The following is a 22,616-nucleotide window of genomic DNA, read 5'->3' as shown; positions in this document are numbered from 1 at the left end:
CTGAAATTTGTAGCTGTACTTATAGTCATTGTAAAAAGAAGACATCAGTTTCGGAATGACCCTCGTATTGCCCACGACGACGAATCGAGTAGGCTCAGAATTGAGCTCTTCTACTGTGTAAGAGATCAGCGGAAAAATGCTCCTCTTTTTTTTTTTTGTCATCAATCTACTGATAGGTTTGATGTGGCCCGCCACGAATTCCTTTCCTGTGCTAACCTCTTCATCTCAGAGTAGCACTTGCAACCTACGTCCTCAATTATTTGCTTGACGTATTCCAATCTCTGTCTTCCTCTATAGTTTTAGCCCTCTACAGCTCCCTCTAGTACCATGGAAGTCATTCCCTCATGTCTTAGCAGATGTCCTATCATCCTGTCCCTTCTCCTTATCAGTGTTTTCCACATATTCCTTTCCTCTCCGATTCTGCGTAGAACCTCCTCATTCCTTACCTTATCAGTCCACCTAATTTTCAACATTCGTCTATAGCACCACATCTCAAATGCTTCGATTCTCTTCTGTTCCGGTTTTCCCACAGTCCATGTTTCACTACCATACAATGCTGTACTCCAGACGTACATCCTCAGAAATTTCTTCCTCAAATTAAGGCCGGTATTTGATATTAGTAGACTTCTCTTGGCCAGAAATGCCTTTTTTGCCATAGCGAGTCTGCTTTTGATGTCCTCCTTGCTCCCTCCGTCATTGGTTATTTTACTGCCTTAACTTCATTGACTTCGTGACCATCAATCCCGATGTTAAGTTTCTCGCTGTTCTCATTTCTACTACTTCTCATTACCTTCGTCTTTCTCCGATTTACTCTCAAACCATACTGTGTACTCATTAGACTGTTCATTCCGTTCAGCAGATCATTTAATTCTTCTTCACTTTCACTCAGGATAGCAATGTCATCAGCGAATAGTATCATTGATATCCTTTCACCTTGTATTTTAATTCCACTCCTGAACCTTTCTTTTATTTCCATCATTGCTTCCTCGATGTACAGATTGAAGAGTAGGGGCGAAAGGCTACAGCCTTGTCTTACACCCTTCTTAATACGAGCACTTCGTTCTTGATCGTCCACCCTTATTATTCCCTCTTGGTTGTTGTACATATTGTATATGACCCGTCTCTCCCTATAGCTTACCCCCACTTTTTTCAGAATCTCGAACAGCTTGCACCATTTTATATTGTCGAACGCTTTTTCCAGGTCGACAAATCCTATGAAAGTGTCTTGATTTTTCTTTAGCCTTGCTTCCATTATTAGCCGTAACGTCAGAATTGCCTCTCTCGTCCCTTTACTTTTCCTAAAGCCAAACTGATCGTCAACTAGCGCATTCTCAATTTTCTGTTCCATTCTTCTGTATATTATTCTTGTAAGCAGCTTCGATGCATGAGCTGTTAAGCTGATTGTGCGATAATTCTCGCACTTGTCAGCTCTTGCCGTCTTCGAAATTGTGTGGATGATGCTTTTCCGAAAGTCAGATGGTATATCGCCAGACTCATATATTCTACACACCAACGTGAATAGTCGTTTTGTTGCCACTTCCCTCAATGATTTTAGAAATTCTGACGGAATGTTATCTATCCCTTCTGCCTTATTTGACCGTAAGTCCTCCAAACCTCTTTTAAATTCCGATTCTAATACTGGATCCCCTATCTCTTCTAAATCGACTCCTGTTTCTTCTTCTATCACATCAGACAAATCTTCACCCTCATAGAGGCTTTCAATGTATTCTTTCCACCCATCTGCTCTCTCCTCTGCATTTAACAGTGGAATTCCCATTGCACTCTTAATGTTACCTCCGTTGCTTTTAATGTCACCAAAGGTTGTTTTGACTTTCCTGTATGCTGAGACTGTCCTTCCGACAATCATATCTTTTTCGATGTCTTCACATTTTTCCTGCAGCCATTTCGTCTTAGCTTCCCTGCACTTCCTATTTATTTCATTCCTCAGCGACTTGTATTTCTGTATTCCTGATTTTCGCGGAACATGTTTGTACTTCCTCCTTTCATCAATCAACTGAAGTATTTCTTCTGTTACCCATGGTTTCTTCGCAGCTACCTTCTTTGTACCTATGTTTTCCTTCCCAACTTCTGTGATGACCCTTTTTAGAGATGTCCTTTCCTCTTCAACTGTATTGCATACTGCGCTGTTCCTTATTGCTGTATCTATAGCGTTAGAGAACTTCAAACGTATCTCGTCATTCCTTAGTACTTCCGTATCCCACTTCTTTGGGTATTGATTCTTCCTGACTAATGTCTTGAACTTCAGCCTACTCTTCATCACTACTATATTGTGATCTGAGTCTATATCTGCTCCTGGGTACGCCTTACAATCCAGTATCTGATTTCGGAATCTCTGTCTGACCATGATGTAATGTAATTGAAATCTTCCCGTATCTCCCGGCCTTTTCCAAGTATACCTCCTCCTCTTGTGATTCTTGAACAGGGTATTCGCTATTACTAGCTGAAACTTGTTACAGAACTCAATTAGTCTTTCTCCTCTTTCATTCCTCGTCCCAAGCCCATATTCTCCTGTAACCGTTTCTTCTACTCCTTCCCCTACAACTGCATTCCAGTCGCCCATGACGATTAGATTTTCGTCCCCCTTTACATACTGCATTACCCGTTCAATATCCTCATACACTTTCTCTATCTTTTCATCTTCAGCTTGCGACGTCGGCATGTATAGCTGAACTATCGTTGTCGGTGTTGGTCTGCTGTCGATTCTGATTAGAACAACCCGGTCACTGAACTGTTGACAGTAACACATCCTCTGCCCTACCTTCCTATTCATAACGAATCCTACACTTGTTATACCATTTTCTGCTGCTGTTGATATTACCCGATACTCATCTGACCAGAAATCCTTGTCTTCCGTCCACTTCACTTCACTGACCTCTACTATATCTAGATTGAGCCTTTGCATTTCCCTTTTCAGATTTTCTAGTTTCCCTACCACGTTCAAGCTTCTGACATTCCACGCCCCGACTCGTAGAACGTTATCCTTTCGTAGATTATTCAATCTTTTTCTCATGCTAACCTCCCTCTTGGCAGTCCCCTCCCGGAGATCCGAATGGGGGACTATTCCGGAATCTTTTGCCCATGGAGAGATCATCATGACACTTCTTCAATTACAGGCCACATGTTCTGTGGATACACGTTACGTGTCTTTTAATGCAGTGGTTTCCATTGCCTTCTGCATCTTCATGTCGTTGATCATTGCTGATTCTTCCGCCTTTAGGGGCAATTTCCCACCCCTAGGACAAGAGAGTGCCCTGAACCTTTATCCGCTCCTATCGGAGCTAAAAGAAGGCGAATATTCTTCTGTTCGAAAGACCGTTACTAAAAAGTGGGGTACCAGCCAGATGCCTTATTCTGACTTCTTCAGCACCTTTAAAAATTTTCCCAAAAATATTGGCATCGAAAATATTTGCGCTTTTTTTAACATGCAACTCACCTCATATTCCCATAATCTTCCCTAAGTGTAACTCACACCCATTAGTCTATCGCTGTAAGCCCTTCCGCTCCACCTTGCACATTCTCGTTCACTCATTTATCCCAAATCATTTCATTATCTCTTTGTGTCTCTCCGTCCATGTCTCCGGTCTCACAGCCACGGCCTCCTTCGTTTCTGTCCTGCTACTGTCTCCTCTAGTTGGTATTGTCTCCCTTTTGCTCTCTCTTATTGCTTCTATATCATTCATTCATTCCTTCCTACTGTTGCTGTCTCTTCCCACTGTCAGTATCTCTCTCTGCCTCGTTGTCATTGTCATAGACTGTCTCTCATTAACACTGGCTCTCGCCCACTTCCACTTTCTCTTTCCTCTGTATCTGTCCCAGTTACACTGTCTGCTCCGCCCTCTTCCTAACACTGTTATGCTATTCTGTCAATGTCAACTATGTTTTACTGTCGCTGTGTCCCTCTCTTTCTCTCACACTGCTATTATCTCCTTCGCTCTGTATATACCTCAACCACTGTCTACTATCTTCTTATGTTTATTACCCTTCCTTCCCTTTGCCACTGCCTCTCTCTCAGCTTAAAAAATCGGGAATATGCCAAAAACTGAAATAACGCAAAACTAATTTTACACCTCAGATCGGATTTTACGTGCGCAAAAATTTTGCTTGTGCTTCAGTACCACAACATGGGGTTCCAATTACCCTTCTGATGATAGTGGAGACACTTGACCGCATTCTACGTTTCCGCCAGACGTGAATTTTACGTGCGTATTTTTTGTTTACAAGTAGGGAAACTTCACACCTTGGAAACGAATAAAGATATCAAGGTAATTTTCAAGGCTGTTCGATATCGAGATCTTCGGAATACGTCATAAAAATTACACCCATTTATTGCGCAAAGTAGCCTTGCAATCCGAGGCTCGGTTTTGGTATCCAGAACCCATGTTTTTGGGTGTTTCTCGATAGCAAATAAAGATTTTTGAAAACGGGAAGATGGCGTTTCTAGATAAATGCTTGGAGAATATACAGTTGGAATCTGGATGGTGCCTCAACAAGACCCTTAAGGAGCACCATAGACCACATATAATGCAAAAAGAACCAACCGATTTGCTTCCTCCATTTGGCCAAGCAGGAAGAAGTGCGAAATATTAAAAAAATTAACCCTGCACTATAGGATAGCTACAGTAAGACGATCCTTATGTTGGGCATGCGCAAGGGATATCCAGAACACTTGATCCTACCTATCTATCACCAATAGAACCTGAGACACGAGCGCCGGGAAAAACCCAGTTTTTTTGCGTTTTGGAACATGTTGGTAGCGCATGCTGTCGCAGGTGTACAGATTTCCGGCTGTAAAGTAACGCGTTTCTCGTTTTCTTCCGCAGGCCTGCCTCTGGACATGGACATATCGTTCAGCAACGTGCTGGAGGACGCACGTCAGTACTTCCAGGGGCTGCCGTCTCCCGCGTCGGGCCCGGGCGCTCCGCCCCCGCAGGCGCCGGGCCAGCAGCCGCCCCCGCAGCAGGCACAACCGCCCCCGCAGCAGGTGGGCGGCACCGCCACCGCCGCGCCAGCGCCGTCTGGCCAGCCTCCGCCGGCGCCGCCCCCGCAGCAGGTGGCACCGCCGCCGTCCGCCCCCGCCGCCGCAGAGCCGCCACCCGTGGGTACACAGTACGACGTGGCGCCCGCCTCCACAGCCGCCCCCACCGTGTTGTCCTACTGGCCGCCCCCAGCCTCCACAGCCACCACCTACCCTCGTAAAAATGTGAGTTTTTTTCTAACCAAACCACAAAATTTTATGATGTGACAAGTTTTGGCCGATTGCAATTGAAATAATAAAGAAAGATGTGAAAAAAGTAATGGGATACCTCCTAACATCGTGCCATGCTGCCTCTTTAGCCGTCCATATTAACGAAAGTGTTGCCAGTGCAGGATTTTGTACATGAACTGACCTGTCGATTACGTCCCATGTTCGGTGGATTCATGTCGGACGATGGGGATGGCTAAATTATTTGCTCGAATTGTCCGGAGTGTTCTTCAAACCAGTTACGAACAATTTTGCCATCCATAAAAATTCCATCATTGTTTGGGAACATGAAGTTCATGAATGGCTGCAAATGGTCTCCAGGTAGCCGAACATACCATTTCCAGTTAATGATCCGTTCAGTTGGACCAGAGGACCCAGTCCATTCTACGTAAACACAGGCCACACCATTATGGAGCCACCACCAGCTCATATAGTACCTCGTTGACAACTTGGGTCCATGGATTCGTGGTTTTGCGCCATCAGCTCTTACCAACTGAAACGGAGCTCATTTCAGCAGGCCACGGTTTTCCAGTCGTCAGGGGGCCAACCGGTATTTTCATGAGCTCAAGAGAGGCGCTGCAGGCGATGTCGTTCTATTAGCAAAAGCACTCGCGTCAGTCGTCTACTGCCATAGCCCATTAACATCCAAATTTCCACGCACTGCCCTAACGGATACTTGCCTCGTACGTACCACATTGTTTTCTGCGGTTGTTCCACGCAGTGTTGCTTGTGTGTCAGCACTAGCAACTCTACGCAAACGCCGTTGCTCTCGGTCACTAAGTGAAGGCCCTCGGCCACTGCGTTGTCCGTGGTGAGAGGTAATGCCTGAAAGTTGGTATTTTCGATACACTCTTGTCACTGTGGATATCGGAACACTGAATTCCCTGATTTCCGAAATGGAGTGTCCAATGCATGTAGTTCCAACGACTGTTCCACGTTCGAAGTCAGTGAATTCCCGTCTTGCGGTCATAATCACGTCGGAAACCTTTTCACATGAAACTCCCGAATACAAATGGCAATTCCGCCAGTGGATTGCCATTTTATAACACGATACTACCGCCATCTGTATATGTGGATAACGCTGTTCCATGATTTTTGTCACCTCAGTGAGCATAAATATCCAGTGATATTACGAAAGCTTGCTCAAAAGTAATTTTGTTCTCAATATTCTTTGAGGTATTACAATGTCACGCGTATTACTCGCCCGACTTTTCCACTTCGCTTACCCAAGTTGCAACCCTCTGCCGTTACTGCCTTTGGTTCACTCATCGATCATCTTCCACACTGTCCTGATTTGACCTATTCGGTTTTCAGATGTTTCCAAAACTTAAAGAACTTCGGCAGTGTTGAAGCGGTGCAAGCAGAAGTGAGGCTGTGGCTCCGTCAACATTCTACAATTACGATAACAAATAACTTACTGGTTTCGCGTTGGAAGAAATGTTTTCGTCGCCAGGGTGACTTACCTTGAGAAATAAATATGTAGGCATGAAGAATAATGATGTAGATTGATACTAATGTTTGTATTACTGAAAAAGCTTTAAGAGGTTTAACATAAAAAATTCGGCACGCTCTCGTAAGTGCCGAAATTCAGTACGAATGGCATAAATGCAGTGCGACGAGGGATAACAACAGAACACACGAGGCATAACAATAGGACGCTCAAATGTTCTACTGTGTGAAAAAAGAACATTTACAGCGTACACAGTTGTGGAGCGACTTCTCTCCACCAAAGTCGGCTGTAGAACCAGTGAAAGGAAGTAAGGGGGAAAAAAAGAAAAAGAAAGAAAAGACCAGATCACAGAGACAATGACGAATGACTTATTTTTCGTCTTGGAGCAGTTTTGTTTATTTTGTGATCATTCAGTTACTTATTCTGTGATAAAGAGTCCCGAACATTGAATTGTATACTGACCTTGACACAAATATGACGTAAGACTGGTTATCTCGAGGTAGTCTGAAGCGACGTTGATCCTCTAGTTCCAGTTACGCACGCGAAGTGCGATAAGCGCTTCAGAGAGCACAGTCAGCTGGAACACGTACACAGTCTCAAGCGGAATTATAAGTACTGCACGCAAGACACACGTACGCCATTCAAATTGCCTGATCTACTAACCGTGTCCTCGGGTGGATCTCTCGCGCAAGTAGATTGCACTCCCCATTTATGCAAGGAACTTGAGTGTAGGAACGGTATTGTTGATGTCTGTGGTAACGATATAGTTTTGGCTGCACAAAGGCGTGGTCTTTCGTTCTCATTTCGGTATTAAGAGACCATCACGAATCAGACAGTTGGGTGTGAAAATAATACTGGGTCGTTATAATTAAAGTGCAGCTACTTAAGGCAGTCCACTGCAGACTGTAATTATCGTATGGCAGCGGAACTTAGTAGATATTCTAATGCGTTAATACGGAACCGATTTACGGTGGAAAAAAATTAGTTCTAATTTTGGCTACAAGGTGCAGATCTGGCGCTGTGAATCCAAGAAAGATGTATAGAAATGTTTCCATATGTAATGGATTAGGAACGTTATGTGTGCAGAAGGTGTCAAACAAGTGAGAAAGGCGTTATGTTGATTTTATTAATAATCGCCTCTTACACAGTTTGTTCAACATGAGCACAGGAGACGTCGCCGTAACGCTGCATCCGTAAACCGTCGTGACCAACAGTTGCTAGCAGCAGTTCCGATGAAATCTGAGCAGCGTGTTTCTGTATAGGCCTACTGGCCTTCGGATGAGGTAGAGACCGAACGTGCCCCTGTTAAACGCGTTCTTTTAGATATCTCCGTAGCCAAAAGTCATATGGATTCAGAACAGGGTATCTTGCAAGCCGTGCATCTGGAAAACCTCTGGAGATACACGTCCGTGGAAGGTTGCATTTTAGCAGTTCCTCCACTGGGCGAGCGCCATGAGGTGCCGCCCCATGTTGCATGAAAACAGTGGTTTCCACATAGTTGCGCTCTTCCAAAGCAGGAATCACATAATGAAGGAGATCTCGATAACGTGCCGACGTCACGGTACACCTGACAGGTCCTCTGTGTGTATCCTCTTCAAAGAAGAGCGGATAGAGAATAAAGGGGCTCGTGAATCCTCACTCCACAGTCACTTACGGCGAGTGCAATGGTTGTTAGTGCACAACACGCGGTTAACAGTACCTCAAATTCGCCGGTTTTGTGTATGGGCCCTGTAGTGTAAAATTTGCCCCGCCACACCATAGAATATCGCCTGGCCACATGTTATCGACTTCGATCTGTGATAGAAGCCGACGAGCAAATTTAAAACGTTGCTGCGGATCATGAGGTTGCACCGTCATGGTCTTGTGGGTATACCAATGTAAAATAACCACAAAATATTCTGTACTGTTGACCATGGAATCGACAATTCTCGTGACACCGCACGAGCACTATCACTGTCCAGAGAAGGTGTTGAATAGCCAGTTACAGTACCAGCAAGCTCGTCATAACTTCCAACCGGATAGGACACTTTCCTCACACCAAGCTCACCCGTGTTTTCGAATCTCATCATCACCATCTTTAAACAATTTAATGACATGCAAACTCTCCTAAGACATTTAAGTCGTCGTACTCTCTCTATACAGCACTTTCATTGCTGACGTTCACATAAAACACTTTCACTAACTGCGCACGGCCCCTCTTCTCGATAGCCATACTGTTTACTCACATTATGGCTGCTCAAATGACAGCTTGGCTGTCACACCGTGATACGAACTGTGTAAAGCGCCAGATTTGCACCTGGTGGCCACAGTTGGAACTGATTTGTTTTCCAGCGTAAATCGGTTGTGAATTAATGTACTGGTATATCTGCCAAGTGTCGCTGCCATACGATAGTTACAGCCCACAGTGGACCTCTCTGAGTAGTTGCACTTTAATAATTATAACCACACGGTACCAACGAAAACTCGTACTTAAACGGAATGAGCTAAAACAAACTTAATGTTTAAAATCCAGAATGAAAGAATTCAAAAGTTAGAATATAGTATTCCCACAGCAATGCGACAAAGAGCATTGTGGCCCACACTTCCTGATTTAGGTCTCTTGTATCATGTAAAAGCTGAAGCACAGTACACGTGACGTTGGGTGTAACAGGTTTCTAGAGCGGTCAGTAAAATTAGTTTTTAATTGTTGTTGTTGTTGTTGTTGTGACCGTCGTCGTCGTCCTCGTCGTCGTCATTCCGAAGAATGTTTTGATGCAGTCATCCTCTGCATGACTGCCGGAACGTACATCTCCTTGAACGTGTAAGCTTTAGTCTCCGTCTTCAATACTTACCTCTCAAACTTCCCCCATTATCAAATTAACTATTCCTTGATGCTCCAGTATTCAGTGAAGCTGTGCCTTGAATTTCTTCTGCCCCCGATTCTATTCAGTACGTCTTCAAGAGTTATCTAACCTGAACATTCTTCTTTAGCACGACACAAAAAAACCTGTCCTATTCTTGCGTGTGCTACTTATCAACCATGTTTCACTCTCGTACAAGGCTACACTCCAGACAAATACTTTCAGAGACGACTTCCAACTACTTACTTTTATATTAGATGCTAAAATATTTCTTTTTATTTTCCTGTCCTGATAGCAAAATCACTTTAGCATACTTATTTTCTTATTCTAATCTCCTCAGCCGTCGCGTGATTTTATCCTACTACATACCATTACACTTGTTTTATTTTCATCATTCCGTTCAGCTGCTTTTCCAAGTCCTTTCTCGTCTCAGATAGAATTACAGGGTCATCGGCAAACATCAAAATCCTAATTCCTTCTTCCTTAACTCCGTTTCCAAATTTTTCTTTGGTTTGTTTTACTGCTTGGTCACTATGTCAATTGAATTACATGTGGAATAGGCTACAATATCGCCACATTCTCTTTTCGATCCTTTTTGTGGCCTTTGGCTCTTACTACTGCAACCTGATTTTTGAACAATTTATAGATGACCTTCCACTCCTTAGCTTTTATATTTGCTTATATTCAGAATTTCAAATAATACATTCCTCGTTGTCAAAAGTTATTTCTGAACCGACAAATGCTATAAACGTAGATTTGCCTTTCTTGAGTCTATCTCTGAAGAAAACTTGTAGGATCAGCGTTGCCTGAAGTGGTTCTACATTTCTTTGGGACCCAAATTGAGCTTTCCCAGGGTCGGCTTCTACCAATTTTTCCAATCTTCTGTAAATAATTCGTGTCATTATTTTGCAGTAATGACCTATTAAACTGGTGGTCTGGTAACATTCACACCTGTAAGCATTTGTTTTCATTGCAGTTGGGATTATTACGTTTTTCTTGAAGCCTTAGGCTATTTCACAAGTCTGTATATCTGGCACACCAGGTGGAATAGTTTGTCCATGGTATTTTACCCCAAAGATCTCAATAATTCTGGGTGCATGTTACCCACCTCAGCTGCCTGATTTGGACTTGGGCACTTGCTTTTGAGGGGGATCGTTTGAGAAAATAAACGGGTACCGATACATGTAAGCTAACGTAACTCTTACTGTTTGAAAAAATAATTGAACCAAATTTTGCACATCTTGTCATTATGTTATTGGCTATAATCTGGATTTGTTTTGTTTTTCAGTTTTTTTTGTCAAGTAATTTAACTAGGACATAGCTGGATACTTTTAGAACACAACCAAATCCAAAGAAAGCGTATGCTGATAGGTGTGAATATTAGCGAACTTCAGTTTAACAAGTCATGGTTACAAAATACTAACACGAATTGTTTACAGAAGAATGGAAGAAAATTGGGAGAAAGCGACTTCAGGAGAAGACTATTTTGGACTCCGGAGAAATGTAGGAACATGCGAGGCAGTGTTGTTGTTTTGACTGCTTAGGCAGTGTTGTCGTTTTGACTTCTTTTAGAAGATGGTTAAAGAAAGGCAAACCTACGTTTGTAGCATTTATAGACGTAGAAAAATCTTTTGACAAGATTGACTAGAATGCTCCCTTTGATATTCTAAAGGTAGCAGGGCTAGATTACGGGAAGCGGAAGGCTATTTACAACTTGTACAGAAACTAGACGGCAGTTATAGGAGTCGAGGTGTATGGAAGGTAAGCATTGGCTGAGAAGGGCGTGGACAGGGTTGTAGGCTACATCTGATTTATTCAATCCGTCCATTGAGCAAGCAGTAAAGGAGACCAAGGAAAAATATGGAGTAGGAATTTTAAGTTCAGGGAGAAGAAAACGATATACCGTTCAGTCAAGAAGAGAATAGAAGCTTTTGAATTGTGGTACTACAGAAGAATGCTGAACATTAGATGTGTAGATCGCGTAACTAATGATAAAGGAAAGTGTGTGTGTGAAGGTTTTTCTTAGTAATTAGATAAACAAATGTGTGCACCAGTTTTTTAATTTTAGTTTCGCAACAATTTTTGAATTTTGTGTGTACATAGCATTTTCTATTTCAGAAAAATGTAAATAAATTTGACAGTAACACACTTTGAAAAATTGGCCATAACCATACATCTGGTGATTTTGGTCTTCATTTAGCTCTTTTCCCGTTGCCTGATCCAATTTGGCAAATACTCTTGACTGACATTTCTGGACTAACGATAAGCATGTCATCGATATTTTTCAATAGGTTTTCAGTGAAGCACGTGCACCAGATCCTCGTCTCACAAGGGTCCTGATTCTTCCACTATAACCATCATTCAGCACCCAACAAACATCGTATAAAAATTTTTAACAACAGTAGATAAGCAAGATGTTGTCTTTGGGCGTCTGTCTTAAATGAGGTTATTAAAGTTTTGTATTCCACCAAGTGTACATTTCTTTAACAAATTATAATTAATCGCATCATAAATGGGGATGGGCTCACAGCCACAGTACTCTACAGGAAGTAATAAAATATCGCAAAAAAAGATAGTTTTGTAGAAAAGGGGTCGTAACACTGCGCATTGGCTCAAACAATTTGGCCTTCACATCGTTTGTAGCACGAATTAAAGTCCAAAATTGGAGACATTATTTCTAACATGCTACGGAACTAAACGGTGGCAAAATAATTCCAACATTTTTAGGCAATTTTTGCGTACAATGAGGTAACAAAAGTCATTGGATACCTCCTAATATCGTATTGGACCTCCTTTTGCCCAGGCGTAGTGAAGCCGCTCCATGTGGCATGGACTAAACAAGTCGTTGAAAGTTCCCTGCAGAAATAATGAGCCATGCTGCCTCTATGGCCGTCCATAATTGTATAAGTGTTGCCGGTGCAGGATTTCGTGCACGAACTGGCCTCTCGCTTACGTGCCATAAGTGTTCGATGGGATTCATGTCCTGCGATCTGGGTGGCCGTATCATTCGCTCGAACTGCCCAGTGTGTTCTTCAAACCAATTGCGAACAGTTATGGCCCGGCGACATGGCGCATTGTCATCCATAAAATCACATCGTTGTTTGGGAACATGAAGTCAATGAATGACTGCAAATGGTCTCCAAGTAGCCGAACATAACCATTTTCGGTCAATAACCATTTCAGTTGGGCCAGAAGACTAAGTCGATTCCATGTAAATACAGTCCACGCTACTATGGAGCCACCACCACTTCGCACAGTGCCTTGTTGACAGTGTGTCCATAGCTTCGTGGGGTCTGCGCCACACTCGAATCCTACCATCAGTTCTTACCATCTGAAATCGGGCCTCTTCTGACCAGGCCACGGTTTTCCAGTCGTCTAGAGTCCAACCGATACGGTCACGAGTCCAGGAGAGGCGCTGTAGGCGATGTCGTCTTGTTAGCAAATGCACTCGCGTCGGTCGTCTGCTGCCATTGCTCATTAACGCCGAATTTCGCCGCAGTGTGCTAACGGATACGTTCGTCGTACGTCCCACATTGATTTTTGCCGGTATTTCACACAGTATTGCTTGTCTGTTAGCACTGACAGCAACGCAAATGCCGCTGCTCTCAGTCGTTAAGTGAAGGCCATCGGGGTGGCATTTCTCGGATCAATCTTGACGCTGTGGACATAGGAGAACTGAATTCACGAACGACTTCCGAAATGAAATGTCCCACGAGTCTAGTTCCAACTGCCGATTCCGGGTGCTAAGTGTGTTAATTTCCGTCTGCGCCCACGACCACGTCGGAATTATTTTCACATGAATCACCTGAGTACAAATGACTGGTCCGCTAATGCACCTCCCTTCTATATCTTGTGTAAGCGACACTATCGCCATCTGTATATGTGCATATCGCTTACCCATGACTTCTGTAACCTCAGTATACATCCCCGCTTATCCAAGGTCATTTGTCATCATCGCTGCTCCTCGTTTCCGCAGAGCTGGTAGAAGGTTTTTGTTGAAGCAGAGAGCTGTGGGAGATAATACTCAAGGCCGCCAGATGAGTGTGAAGGCTGGGGGAATGGACGGGCGAGCCGTGAAAGCGGCGCCCCTACACCGCGCGCCGGCCAGCCCGGTCGCATCGGCTGCAGCGTGCGCACGCATCTCTCGAATTACACGACGCCCAAGCCACGAAGGTCCGAGCAGGGAGCGCGGTCGGGGTTGCGAACCTGCCAGTGGCGTGTGCAGGCGGTGTTCCATTGTTCATTCAAGTTTCGTCTCATCTTTGACAGCTAGCTCGTTTTGTTGACTTGGTGGCCAAGGGCGCCCGTAAAATTTGTATGGGGAACGGGGAGGGGGCGGGGGTTAGACTTGGGCGTATAGTGTATTTTTATTATTTTGGAAGACGAATGACAATTTGCAAGTAGCCATAGAAATTATCAAATCCGACCATCTTAAAAACATGTGTAACACTAAACCTATTTCTTTTCCTTACGAAAATACACCTTATTGTATGCTTTCCCTGAGAGCTAGAGGGAGGGGGCGGGTCCCCTCTGTTGCTCATACCCGCGCCGTCGTTGGTGGCTGTGTACGCTTCTTCCATCGTAAATTCAAATCTAGTGTAAACAAACGCTCGCTCATCGATTGTTCATCGGCCGCAGTGCACACCCAGTGTTGCATCGCTACTAAAAAATAGGGCTCACTTTTTACACAACAAAACGAACTTGGTAGGGCGGTAGCACCATTGTGCTTACGGCCAAAAAAAATATTGAGTGAAGGTATTCGGGGGCGGGGAGGGAAGGTAGTAAGTAATAGCGTACATTCCGGTATTGTTACAAGTGTAGAGCTGTCGCACGCTGCACGCCAATGCCTTGCGAACAATCCCAACATATCGTGGGCTCTGTTTTTGTTTGACAATATCGTTCGCACACTTTGACAATATTTATTCGCAGGGTAATTTGTAAGCATTCACGTTTCATGTAATTATACCATTTGCCGTTTTAACACTCGCAATACAAAGGGGGGGGGGGAGGTACTTTATGGCTACCTTCTGTGGTCATAACAAAATAGCTAGTCAGCTATAATTTAAAAAAAAAGTTATTTGTTTTTAATGAATTTAACCAGATTTCATATATGTTTTAAATTTGTCACATAAACTTAACGCAATAAGTTGTCTTGGTAGCCGATGTTACTTTCCCCAGTGATTGTCGCATTCAGTATTTCAACTTTGAGGACCTTACTTACACATCAGTATCTCTTTAAAATGTATGTTGAGAGTTAAATTCAACAACAATGAACGAAATTTTCATTTTTAAAAGTTTTCTGTGGGGGTCATGAAGTGGGTAGTATGTATTATTGAACATGCATTGATATTAGTAACAGAGTGCTAAACGGTATTTTTAGGTTCTGGACCATACTCACACATCAGTACGTCTTTAAACAATATGTTGTGAAGATAATTCAAGAACAATTAACAAATTTTGCTTTTTCTAAAGAATTTTTTGTAGGTGGGCGTAAACTACCCCACCTAGCCTTCTTGATAACGCACGATATGGAAAATGCCTTGATATTGCTTGGGTTAATTCTGACGTTAAGTTTTTTCGTAAAAATTTAATACGGCTTATCTGTTTTGAAAGTACGTCGTCTCGTTGGTGCATGACGATTCGTTTATTCTGACTCTTTCTAAAACCAAATATTGAAGTTTCCTTATTATCCTTGAAGTGAAGTTCTGTGCGACAAAAGCTATGGAGTTTTCTTTGCAATACTAATTGCAGAAATTGATGCTTAATAACACATTTGTCGATATCGTCACTGACTCAGTCGCCTTTAACGGTTCATTTCAGCGCTCACTCCTTTCTCCCCCTCGTTTATTTACAGTGCAAAATAGTAATTTACTTATGTTTAATGACATTTTGTATTGCTATTATAACAGTTTAATTATTCGTTCTCTAAAATAAGTTTTTTTCCGAAGAATGTTAAGTTCTCCCTGCCCTGTTGTTTGCTCATCCATTTTTTCACCCACAACTTAACTGGCAAGGCATGTAAAACAGCTGTTGCAGTGAAAGGTGATTTCCTTTTAGCAGTCGGCGCTGTGACAGCTCTCTGTAATGGCTGATTCCATCCAGCTTTCTCAGTCGATCATTCTTGTTGCTGCCTCCATATTACATAGCACAGCACTGCAGCCTCCGCGCACTATAGGTGCATGCACATGTTATTATATTCAGCGCCATTATATTTTTGTCTAGGGTGATCTTGGTGGGCAGGATATTGTTCCACCACGTCCAAAACAAGTCGACACATTCCTACTGAGATAACACGACAATTACACCATCATAATGTGGTGGCACGCCTTCTGGTTGCAAAATAAATTCTCTGCCCATATCCTGTTGTAACTGAGGCATTAGATAATGTTCAACCATGTCCAGACATGATATGCCAGTTACAGTTGACTCCGCAAAAAAGAAAGAACCGTAAATCTGACCGACCTTGACCCGGCGTCCTGCGTGATAGACAGCCCAGTATCGGTGGAACGATTGTAACAGTTAGTAACAATTTGTTTGAGGTGGTGGCGTGCTAAATCCTGAATTCTTTCTGAAATGTAGTAGCGGATTTGGATGCAAGATGTCATAAACAACACCGCACACGCTCTACACCATTATACGACTCCATGATGATTGTTAGAATAACTCATTCGCGCGTGTCACTTACTGGAAACAACGGGAAGTAACAGTGCTAGGCTGGAATAAAACTTGAACATATACTGCATTCAGTGCTATGTCAGACATTTCTGAAAGATATTTATCCTTTTCACAATAAAGGTTGCTTTTGTATAACTAATTTATAAACACGCTGTATAGTCCGACATTGAAACAAAACATAGCATCGCAGCAAATGTATTTTGTAACTGGGCTCTTCTTAGTTTGATGTCCAAATTGGGGACCCATTTGAGGTAAGACGGTGTGGCGTTGAAGCTAGCTGGGCTGCCCTGATAGGCCCCCGTCGCGGGGGATGTGTTGGGCCGTTTGACTTAGGAGCCCCACAGACGCAGCTAGGGCTGGGTAGCTTTCCCCAAATGTGGAGATTGTCTGCGCATACGAGGATGGTTTTACAAGTCTGATAAATTTCCATGAAAAAATGGAACGTTTTTGTTGCACCTTCATGGTTGGTAAGCGTGATTACTCCTAGGATCGTACAGAGAATTTTCAACAATATAACAGCGTACAGTTCAGTGTTGACAGCCGTCTGAATTGGTAAGTGTGTCGTCTGCGATTGAAAATGGGGAAAACTAAGTTTCCTGCTGTTATTAAACATTTTAATTTGAAGGGTTGGGCTGCTGCACATATCAAAACAGAATAGGATGAAGTTCACGCAGACTCTTCACCATTATTGAAGACCATACACTTCTTGATTCAGGAATTTAAACGTGGTCGGACAGACACAGGAAACGATGCGCGTTGCAGCATTCCAGGAAGGTCATCTCAAAGGAACCACTGACAAAATCCGTGATACGATAATGCAAGAACGCCGAATAAACATTCATGAGATTGCTGAGACTGTAAGCATCTCAACTGGGCAAGTGCATAATATCCTGCACGGAGAATTGGATACGAAGAAGCTGTATGCCACGTGGGTGTTGTTATTCCTTCTAGTCGTCCAAAACCGTACTTGGCACAACATTTCAGCACAATCTCTGGCGATGTTTAATCGCAATCCGCAAGACCTTTGGCGCCGATTTGTAACTCGATGAAAACTGGATCCATCATTACACACCAGAGTCAGAACACAGTCGCAACAATTGACAAAGCCTGGTAAAAGTGCACCGAAGAAGGCAAAGATCATTTTGTCAGCTGGTAAAGTGATGGCCACTGTTTTTTGAGATTCCCAAGGAATTTTTCTCAGAGGTTACTTGGAAAAGGCAGAAGCATAACTAGACCCTATTATGCTTCATTGCTGGATCGTTTCAGAATTGCATTGTCTAAAAAAAAAAAAAAAGACCAAGGGTGTCAAGAGGAAAGTGCTCTTTCACCAGGTTAATGCACCATCCCACAAATCAGTGATAACAATGGCGATAGTGCTTGAATTGGGGTTACAACTGGTACCTTATCCACTCTGTTCACCAGACTTCTACCTGTTCCCGAACTTGAAACTTTGGCTCGCTCAGAAGGTAGTGATAGTTGCTGTCAACGAGTATTCTGCAGACTGTGACAGAACCTACTTTTTCGATAGGATGAAAAAGCTGGAGAATCGCTGGAGCAAGCGTGCAGACGTGTTCAAATTATTAGACTAAAGACATTTTTTTCCAAAACTGTACGTTTATTACACATTTACATCCACATACAGATTAAATTTGTACATTCAATACTTTGTATACATGCCTTTGTTCTTAATCAACCTTTGTATCTTGTTTGGCATAGTTTTATTAACTTTTCACATGACATTTTAATATCATTGTCATGGTACCAGATTTCCTCCAGTTTCCTCATGAGATCATTTTTGGTGGTTACTGTAAATTTTCTTATTCTCTGTTCACAATAGCCCATAAATTTTCAGTTGGGTTCATATCAGGGCTATTCTCTGGCCAGGGCAACACTTTCAGTTGCTTTTCTTCCAAGTACTTGGAAACCCTTTTGGCTTTGTGGCAAGGTGCCCCATCATGCATAAAAATGGTATCTTTATTTGGAAACCACTCATTTATATGGGGGAAAAGTTCCTTTTCAAGGATTTCTGTGTATTGTACTTGCCTCATTGTTCCTTCAACGATATGTAATCTGCCAGGACCTTTCTCGGACGTCACATTCCAGACCATAACGGAAGTTGGATGCTTCACACATTGCTGCACACACTCAGTTTTGAACTGTTCTCCTGGTCTGCGACGAACATACTTGCTGCTTTCTTCCATCGCAGTGAATACAGATTCATCACTGAAGCATACCTGAAACGTAAGCACAAAATTGAAAGTTAGAAAATGTGCGATTCTTCAGTATCAACAAAACATCACAATTTCAAGCCAAAACTAACTTTAGAGATCAGACCAACTTAATTTACCATATCATTCCACATACCTTAGCGCAATCCTCCCTTGTCCACTCCTGAAGTTGTTAAGCCGACTGCAATCTTTTGGTTTTCATGACAGGTGTGATTTTCTGTTTTTTCCTTGGTCAGTATCCATTTAAACCGCATTCAGACAGCCTCCTCCTCACTGTCACAGGGGAAACTTCAACACCCAAACCTTCCAGCTGATGGCTCATGTCTGTAGAAGTAAGTTTACGGTTCATTGTTGCCATGTTTGTAAGTCTTCTCTTTATTCTAGGGCTGATTTTTCTTTTACGTCCACATTTTCCTTTCCTGTTTGGCTCGTATTCACCACCTTTCTGCACCGAAATGTTGATTCTGCTTACAGTTTTCTGCGATACTCTCATTCTGTCAGCAATTTCTTGCTGTGTATAACGAGTTTCAGCAAGAAGTGCTACCACAGCCGAAACTTTTCGAGGTGAAGCATCTTTTGTCTTCCCCATAACCTCACTTTCTTTGCAAAATCCACGATTTATTCCTATAGCTGAAAAGATGCATGTTCACAAGCTTTGTAATGTCTTGTTAATGTAGCAAGAAGTTGATAGAATAAATAACAAGCTGAAGTACACCACAGAAACATAAAACATTACTGTAAACACAGTTTTAAAGCATGTACACAGACAACTAACACTAACACGATTTGAAGGGAAAATGACAAATGTTACGAACTGTGAAAAATTCAGTGACCTGCGAGTTGCTTGGAGGGGAAATATCGTGGCATCAGTCAAACCATTAAAACAAATCGATAATTACAGTTTTCTCTCCAATTTTTGCGCCAGAAAACGTAAGAGTATCAAAAATAATCGTTTAGTTTAATAATTTGAGCACGTCTGTATGTATCTCGAAGGAGAGTATGTCGAGAAGTGAGGTTAATTGTTTACGACTTACAAACCACCCTCGTATTCCATGCGCCGTACGGAGTCTGTTTACGCTTTTCCCATATCTGTATTTGAAGAACAAAGCTGATAGGTTTTTCAAATTGATTGTTATCGTCCCGGTTCTCAGGGAAGGCACCATCGCTCCAGCTGTCTTGCCATTTGATATCCCTGCTGAAGTTTGTTGCTACCAGCTGCTGGGCCAACTCGGGACGTTTATAGGGCGGAGTGGAATTATTTCGAAAATTTTGGTTATTCGTGGACAAAAAGTGGAGAGACCAAGTTACGCCACTGGCCATTAAAATTGCTACACCAAGAAGAAATGCAGATGATAAACGGGTATTCATTGGTCAAATATATTATACTAGAACTGACATGTGATTACATTTTCATGCAATTTGGGTGCATAGATCCTGAGAAATCAGTACCCAGAACAACCACCTCTAGCCGTAATAACGGCCTTGATACGCCTGGGCATTGAGTCAAACAGAGCTTGGATGGCATGTACAGGTACAGCTGCCCATGCAGCTTCAACACAGTCCATCAAGAGTAGTGACTGGCGTATTGTGACGAGCCCGTTGCTCGGCCACCATTGACCAGACGTTTTCAGTTGGTGAGAGACCTGGAGAATGTGCTGGCCAGGGCAGCAGTCGAACATTTTCTGTATCCAGAAAGGCCCGTACAGGACCTGCAACAAGCGGTCGTGCATTATCCTGCTGAAATGTGGGGTTTCGCAGGGATCGAATGAAGGGTAGAGCCACGGGTCGTAACACATCTGAAATGTAACGTCCACTGTTGAAAGTGCCGTCAATGCGAACAAGAGGTGACCGAGACGTGTAACCAATGGCACCCCATACCATCACGCCGGGTGATACGCCAGTATGGCGATGACGACCGAGCGAGGTGGCGCAGTGGTTAGACACTGGACTGGCATTCGGGAGGACGACGGTTCAAATCCCGCGTCCGGCCATCCTGATTTAGTTTTTCCGTGATTTCCCTAAAATCGCTCCAGGCAAATGCCGAGATGGTTCCTCTGAAAGGGCATGGCCGACTTCCTTCCCTAATCCGATGAGACCGATGACCTCGCTGTCTGGTCTCTTTCCCAAACAACCCCAAGTGTGGCGATGACGAATACACGCTTCCAATGTGCGTTCACCGCGATGTCGCCAATCACGGATTCGACCATCATGATGCTGTAAACAGAACCTGGATTCATCCGAAAAAATGACGTTTTGCCATTCGTGCACCCAGGTCCTTCGTCGAGTACACCATCGCAGGCGCTCCTGTCTGTGCTGCAGCGCCAAGGGTAACCGCAGCCATGCTCTCCGACTTGATAGTCCATTCTGCTGCAAACGTCGTCGAACTGTTCGTGCAGATGGTTTTGTCTTGCAAACGTCCCCATCTGTTGACTCAGGGATCGAGACGTGGCTGCACGATCCGTTACAACCATGCGGATAAGATGGCTGTCATCTCGACTGCTAGTGATACGATACCGTTAGGATCCAGCACGGCGTCCCGTATTACCCTCCTGAACCCACCGATTCCATATTCTGCCAACAGTCATTGGATCTCGACCAACGAGAGCAGCAATGTCGCGATACGATAATCCGCAATCGCGATAGGCTACAATCCGACCTCTATCAAAGTCGGAAACGTTATGGTACGCATTTCTCCTCCTTACACGAGGCATCACAACAACGTTTCACCAGGCAACGCCGGTCAACTGCTGTTTGTGTATGAGAAATCGCTTGGAAACTTTCCACATGTCAGCACGTTGTAGGTGTCGCCACCGGCGCCAACCTTGTGTGAATGCTCTGAAAAACTAATCATTTGCATGTCACAGCATCTTCTTCCTGTCGGTTAAATTTCGCGTCTGTAGCACGTCATCTTCGTGGTGAAGCAATTTTAATGGCCTGTAGTGTACTCGTATTTTGGGCACACTGTAACAGACGATGCGGAGGAATGCAAAACGCGACATTGACTCGGGACTGAACTTAGGATGGCGAGCAATGGGTTGGGTGTGTGCCGTAGGAACACCGGTACCTGAGCGCGGCGCCGTCCGTGACGACGAGCAAGCAGCAGCCGACGGTGTATAACGGCAGCCGGCTGTCTGCGGAGCACGCCGCCTTCCTGCACCAGAGCCGCCAGCAGCAGCAGCAGCAGCAGCAGGCGGCGGCGACCAGCCACAACCTGCCGCCCATCGCCGCCCTGTCGGGCTACCGCGCCGCCGGCGCGGCCGTGGGCGCGACCTCGCAGCAACAGCAGCAGCACGCCTCCTCCGCAAGGATGACTTCGGGGTCGCAGAAGACGTCGCAACGCAGCCAGCAGCAGCAGCAGCAGCAGCAACAGCAGCAGGCGGAGTACGCGGCGCAGCAGAGCCGCTACCTGCAGTACCGCGCCGCCGCCAGCAAGTACCTGCCCGCCGCGGGGGCGGCCACCACGCTGCCTGCGCACACTCCGCAGCAACAGCAGCAGCAGCAGCAGCAGCAGCAGCAGCCGCAGCACTACATCAACTACCCCACGCCACCCTCGTCTGGCTCGAGCCTCACTTCCCAGCAGCAGTCGCAGACCCAGCAGCCGGTCGCGCAGTCCCAGCACCACCCACACCTCCACCAGCAGCAGCAGCAACAGCAGCAGCTGCTGCAACACCACCACCACCAGCTCATGCAGCAGCAGCAACAGCAGATACAGCAGCAGCAGCAACACCTTCAGCAGCAGCAGCAGCAGCAACAGCAGCAGCAGCAGCACTACGCGTACCTCGCCCAGCACCAGGCGGCTGCCCACCATCAGCAACAGCACCACCAGGCGTCCCAAGAGCACCTCAAGGCTGTCGAACAGCAGCAGAGCAAAGCTCGCCAATATTCACAGGTTGGTCATCAGCTTTATTATCTTCCTCTTCAGTCGCTAGCCGTCGACACTCGGGACGTGCGCGCAGATGAAATATCCAGTGCCAGTTGTCGCCGTTATTTGGCTCGCAGATCGTACATTTTGCTCACGAAAATGGACACGCGTGAAATTCCTATGTTAACCGTATTAAAACGCGCATTTACTTTCTCGACCATACGCTAGTCAGGTTGTTCTGTCTGTGGTGTACATAATTAACATCATCAATTTCTGTGAACATGTAATACAAAAATAA

At 44.3% G+C, this 22,616-nt stretch overlaps 1 protein-coding gene across 1 annotated transcript in view; it reads left to right on the top strand.

Moving 5' to 3' along the window:
* Nucleotides 1–22,616, top strand: part of LOC126235415 (uncharacterized) — a 165,458-nt gene that overhangs the window by 97,633 nt on the left and 45,209 nt on the right. Inside the window, exons 2-4 of the mRNA XM_049944136.1 lie at nt 4,842–4,958; nt 5,106–5,221; nt 21,509–22,345. Coding sequence (XP_049800093.1) covers nt 4,842–4,958; nt 5,106–5,221; nt 21,509–22,345 — 1,070 coding nt within the window. The remainder of the gene's footprint in view (nt 1–4,841; nt 4,959–5,105; nt 5,222–21,508; nt 22,346–22,616) is intronic.

Source organism: Schistocerca nitens, chromosome 2 (genome assembly GCF_023898315.1).
Source record: "Schistocerca nitens isolate TAMUIC-IGC-003100 chromosome 2, iqSchNite1.1, whole genome shotgun sequence".
NCBI lineage: Eukaryota > Metazoa > Arthropoda > Insecta > Orthoptera > Acrididae > Schistocerca > Schistocerca nitens.
Note: the sequence above shows the minus strand (reverse complement) of the source record. Positions and strands in the feature narration are given on the sequence as shown.